This window comes from Laetiporus sulphureus (genome assembly GCF_001632365.1).
Source record: "Laetiporus sulphureus 93-53 unplaced genomic scaffold LAESUscaffold_109, whole genome shotgun sequence".
NCBI classification, from domain to species: domain Eukaryota; kingdom Fungi; phylum Basidiomycota; class Agaricomycetes; order Polyporales; family Laetiporaceae; genus Laetiporus; species Laetiporus sulphureus.
Window position 1 is genome coordinate 1 of NW_024468618.1, and position 5,362 is coordinate 5,362.

The 5,362-nt window shown below is 48.2% G+C and overlaps 3 protein-coding genes across 3 annotated transcripts; all 3 read right to left on the reverse strand.

Moving 5' to 3' along the window:
• Positions 1-1,213: 1,213 nt before the first annotated feature.
• On the reverse strand, positions 1,214-2,392 carry LAESUDRAFT_667513 (uncharacterized protein; the record flags this gene model as incomplete). Its single annotated transcript, XM_040905313.1, is given in 5 exon segments — positions 1,214-1,338; positions 1,387-1,447; positions 1,463-1,629; positions 1,696-2,041; positions 2,087-2,392. The coding sequence occupies 5 exon segments, from the start codon at positions 2,390-2,392 to the stop codon at positions 1,214-1,216; spliced, it is 1,005 nt and encodes a 334-aa protein (XP_040757559.1).
• Positions 2,393-3,277: 885 nt separating this feature from the next.
• Positions 3,278-3,604, reverse strand: LAESUDRAFT_621914 (uncharacterized protein; the record flags this gene model as incomplete). Its single annotated transcript, XM_040903282.1, has 1 exon — positions 3,278-3,604. A coding segment is annotated over one exon (327 nt), but the record flags the coding sequence as incomplete, so codon positions are not given.
• A 46-nt stretch (positions 3,605-3,650) lies between these two features.
• LAESUDRAFT_718482 (uncharacterized protein) lies at positions 3,651-4,804 on the reverse strand (the record flags this gene model as incomplete). Its single annotated transcript, XM_040907439.1, has 4 exons — positions 3,651-4,358; positions 4,407-4,460; positions 4,511-4,705; positions 4,763-4,804. The coding sequence occupies 4 exons, from the start codon at positions 4,802-4,804 to the stop codon at positions 3,651-3,653; spliced, it is 999 nt and encodes a 332-aa protein (XP_040757561.1).
• Positions 4,805-5,362: the final 558 nt, after the last annotated feature.

The window sequence follows — 5,362 nt, forward strand, 5'->3', positions numbered from 1 at the left end:
ATCCTCTGTTGTGGTATCTGCCTATTGGTTTAGGCAGCAAAGTGGTGCCACTATCTTGAGTGGCGAATTGGGTGCTTGCTAGCTTGATGGTCCAATGGGTTCCTTTCTGGGCAAGTGGCCTGGTGTCACGTGACCAACACCTGACAACTTCCGAATAGGGCAAGTGGCCAGTGTCACATAACTGAGTGGCTGAATCATGGGCGCTTGGTGGTCATGTGGTAGACACAGTCATGTCCGTGATGTATGTGGCGGCATTGTGCTGTTTGTCCAAGTATCCACGTTGTGAGACCAATATGAAGGTTGGCATCCGAATAACCACTCAAATGAGGACTTTAATGGTGCAAAAAGAAAGGTGCCACTTAATACTGTGACAGCATCGGGATCAGAACCGGCATGCATGTCTGGGTGTACTGTGAGCAAGGACACAATGAGAAAGAAAAAAAAATCCTCACAGGTTATGATATTTGACGGTGCTTCTAGATCGAGACTATCCTTCGCCATACTCCAGTGCCACTCGTAGGCATGTATCTAACAACGGTCATGTTAGTGGTGACAAGACCACCGAGACAAGCAGGTCCGTTCCAACTACGATGTGCACGCAGTTTTTTCGATTGAGTCTGTATTCTGTGTACTATATACATTGATTTACAAGAGATTTGAAGACGTAAGTGGTAGAATCCCATTCCTGTCGAAGCGCGTGATACAGCTGACGGCTTTGTGGAACGATTTCGATGTTTTCTGCAAGTGTCTTTGACCAGATGGACGCGCCGAAGTCTGGGTAGTCATTGAATGGGTCAGTTATGTCAGCAGATTTGGGGCAATACTGGTGCACGACAAGGAGGACGTGTGCCTCCTGGTTTTTTTCCGTGTAGTCCGCTGTTGGGACAGATAATATATCACGAATGATTCCTGGCACCATAGCCATACCAATGGCAGGCTGGAAGAATACGATGCTGTTGGCTTCTCCTGCGTGATACACGGAATACTGAACACCGTGTATCTTAAAGAGACGGTGATGGATTGCCCTTGGTATGAGCTGCCAACTCTGAAGTTCCATGGATAATGCATCCATCATTGATGACAATGCATCGTAGACATCGCTTGTAATGTCTTTTCAATCTTTCCAATGTATTGCGGTTTTCGCTGTAGCTTTGCTGCCTGTCACATTGAGATACTTATGTATGTCTGTCATCAACGTTCCACGGCTGTCATGCTAATAACAACTCTCAACGACGGACACACATCTCTGGAGGACAGTCGGGCATTCGGCATGCTTCAGGAACGCTTTGATATTGGCCGCTGCGCAGAATGACTCCAACATGGTCCTTTCCATTTGTCCTGGAATAATACGTAAGCCTTTGTCGATCAATTGCAAACAATGCTGACCAAGTTTGCTATTCGTTGTCGTTTGCTGTAAAATCCCTATAATCCTCTCAAATGGGAATATCTACTAGCCTTGTACCGGCCTAAACCGTAATAAGAAATCTCCTAAGTGCATCGTGTTGTGATGGTTTCTTCTCAGTGTTATTCCAGGATGCAGCCATAGTAAACGTGATAAGTAGGCGTGCATGTGTCCCGTGTACTTGTCGCGATGCTCCACAGAGGTAGTGTAGGATGTGGCGCACCGAACTGCACAAGCAAGTAACATCGTCAATTGGATCAATTCACGTCGCACATTGTCGTCTGGTTAGATACGAGCCGGGGAGGAATTCCATCTCTTCATCATGGAGACAGGAAGCTCGAATTCGATCAAAGCTTTCCAATGGTCAACTTTGAGCTTTCTGCGTGCTTTTGTGCCCATGTTGCGTGGTGGACCACTCGAATAGGTTGGGCGAGTCATTTGAGTGATATCATCGCGCAGATGATCCAGATCTTTGAGAGAGAAGACGATAGCCGGTTGATCATCGTGAGTCGATGTGTGATTTATATTAGGATGTGCGCATTCGTTGATGAGCTCATCTCCAATAATTGTTTCGCCAGGTAACAGAGATCTTGAATCGGATGTCGGCGAATGTGCAAATTCCAAAGTGCGTAAGCTCTGCTACAATCAGTTCGATAACCCTTGTGTTGCGAATATCATGCGTACCAGCAACGCGTCAATCAACCACTTCTTCTTCAGTTTCCTTGTAGATCTCCATGACTTCGATTCAACACCCATCTCACGGCACACTACTCGTAGAGCATGCCTTGTGTAACGGCCAAGTTGCTTCGCTGTGGGATCGAATTGCAAAAGCTTTCTGATTTTGTCCGCTTGCTTTTGTACATCATCCTTCAGCTTGTCCGGGTCCTCTGCGGCATCAAATTCATCACGATAGTCATCATCGTTCGGCATGTCCATGCCTATAATGGTGCAAATGTGATACTGAACAAGCCCCAGAAAAAGGTTGTGCATCGCATCCATGACAACACTGCGAGTTGGATCCCAGTATGGCAGTCTCATCAGCTCAGACCAGCGCACCCCGTTTCCTCAGTAAGCGGCACGCTGTTGAGTTTTTGTCTTCACGGAACGCCATTCCTCAGCAAATCTGATGATGTCTTAATGTGTCTTCAGCGTCCAGCTGGTTACGTCGATGTTGTTAATTTCTCGCAAGGTCAGGAAGCATAAGGTGCAAAAACACATTGCTCCATGGCCGGCCATGCCAGAAACCTTTCTTGCTCCAGGTAGGTCACAGCACAAAAATGCCAGCGCAGAACGCGCGAGTCTCCCTCGAGGATACCGGCACGTCCGATTGTACCAGACTCCTTCCTTCCACGAGACAAGAAGTTTGTCGATCAACGGTCGTATGAAATGATCGACTTCCTCCAAAGATGGCTCGTTCGGCCCTGGGATCATCCCCACAAGATACAAGTTCTCCGCATTGTATCGTCGACTATGAGGCAGGGAGAGACAACTCATGATGATTGAGCCCTCCGAGACGGTTCTACCCACTACCTTATTGAGATAGGGATTGAACCAGTCCACAGAGAGGCCCCAGAGTAGATGTAGCTCGTCCTTGGGAGCATCAACGAGAGGCTTTCCGTCCTCGCCTATCAACTCGCTCATCATGGAGCCATCTTTGATGTCGTACAATTGGCCAGTTGGTGTAGTTCGTGTGTCTATTGCCAGTGCTTCCTCCATTCCTGGTCTGCAGAGCAATCTCCCTACAAATTCATCGAAATCCTGCATGACGAATGGTCGTCGCGGTAGACGTATGCTTTGATTATCACACACGCCATGGATTGTCAGCCTTGTGTTGCATGGTGCGCTCTCCTTCCATCTCCGAGATTGACAGCGGGCGGGATAGATTGGGATGCCAGATCTAAATGAGGGCTCGTATGTCGATGAACAATTTGGACAGGCTGCAAAGACAGTCACAGCCGGTTCAAGGTCGAAAAACTTTCGGACACTCCGAATGTCAGAGGGAAAGTCTTTCAGGGCTTCTTCTTCCTTGGAGGTTGGTCGACCATCTTCCTGCATGGCACACGCAACAACAATTCCGAACATACGAAGGAAAAAATTGCAGGATCTGCGAGTGACTCCACCCAACAAGTTCAGCACTAACGCGGCAAAGATCGACAGGATTAGGAGAGGGTTCATGTGATCAAGAGGGCGATCGAAGTGTTTACCTGATCAAAATGAGTGAGCAGTTTTTTGAAAGTGAGTAATGAAGCTACGCACTAGTGTCGACAATCTTGCCCGAGAGTTTCATGACAGGATTGGGTATGCGACCTCCAACCCATGACATCTGCTTTCGCAGACACCTGCGGTGCTTCTCGATGTTTTCCAGCAATGCGTTCCTCAGCGCCTTCATTGCAGGACAATGCCTCCCAACTTCGGCGTCTCGAATCTCCTTCTCAGCACGCTCAGCCCAGATCTCCTCCTCCTGCAACTGGTTCACCACATTGCACGCTTCCGGACTCCATTCTGGAGTATCTATAGCCTTGTTATAGAGATCGTTACAGTGTCGCGTGCGCAACTCCAGCTCCATATCCATGAGATAGAACTTGTTGAACACAAGTTCAGGTGTCTGTGCGCTGGAGCTGTGCGAGACATTCCGTGATTCTTGGGCAACTGTGCTTCGGTCAATGTCGGTCTTCTCTGCAGGAACAGACAGTACTGCGGGAACGGTTTGTACCATCGCCATAGGAGGTCTCTGTGCACTGGTGCCGTGCGAGGCATTCTGTGATTCTCGAGCAACTGTGCTTCCGTCAACGTCGGTCTTCTCACACGTCCACAAGCCGTTTGAGAACCCCGTAGATGACGAAGTCTCTCCTAACATTGCAGCGAAGACTAGCGATGCGAGTGCACTCTCGCTATCTGAATCGGCCCTTGCCTGTTCATTATTCCTCCCTGCTGTGCACAAATTGTCGACTCTTTCCTAACAGAAATCATCAGGGGTAGTTCCCATAAATCGTGCAGGCCTGACCTCTTGAATCCTCTCCTGCTTCCTCACTGCTGTGTGTGGCTCGTTGGCTCTTTTCTATATAGAAGGATTAAGAGGCAGTTCTTGATAGATTGCACGGGATTTACCTCCTGAATCCTCTTCTGCTGCTCGTCGTATGACTTATGCGATCTGAACACTTTCTCACTGACGGGTTTCTTCTTGCACAAGAATGTCCGGCAATCGCAGTAGAATATGGAGTCTTTCGTCCGAGGCATCAGCGGCTCTCTCCGTATTTTGATGTCTGCCTTGCCTGTAAGATATAGCGGTCCTAGCGACGTCACCTGCTGAGAAGGTGTGCTTCGGGATCGTCTCATGAATTGTGCTTGCTGGCATCACACCTTGGCTTGCTCGCTTCTGTGACAGTCTATTTCACTCAACATAGTCCACCTTGTAAGCGATACGTGATTTTTCAAGTATAGTAAAGACTAACATGCTCTGATGAGGCGGCAAAGAAAAATTAGAAACAGCGGCCCATTTAAGATGATACTGCGGTCTTCCTCTTGATCGCTGCAGACTTGTTCTTCAAAAATACACGAAGGAAATCAGATGTGACCCAATTATTTTCGTATTGGCGGAGGATTGGATAAGTGTCAGCAGCCTGCATCCAGTAGTTAGAGTCTGTGAACGTACATCAATCAAGTGCAATTACCAACCAGATCATAGACTTTCTGAAGGTCAACAGCTTTCTGCTTCGAGAACGGTACAGGCGTAAGATGGTTGCCTGCCAGCTTATGTATCGCAGTCTGTAGATGTAGATGTCCAGAGTTCTGTACTATGATCATTTACGGGTACTCTCACCTGTACATCCAAGTACACAGCCTCCGTCCATCCCAGAGCATCTCTGAGATTGTATCCCTCACGAGAGAGGCGAGTGACTTCCCCTTTTGGCTTGCGAATGATGAGCTGTGGATTGATAGGTGTCGGATCTGCAGATGGGC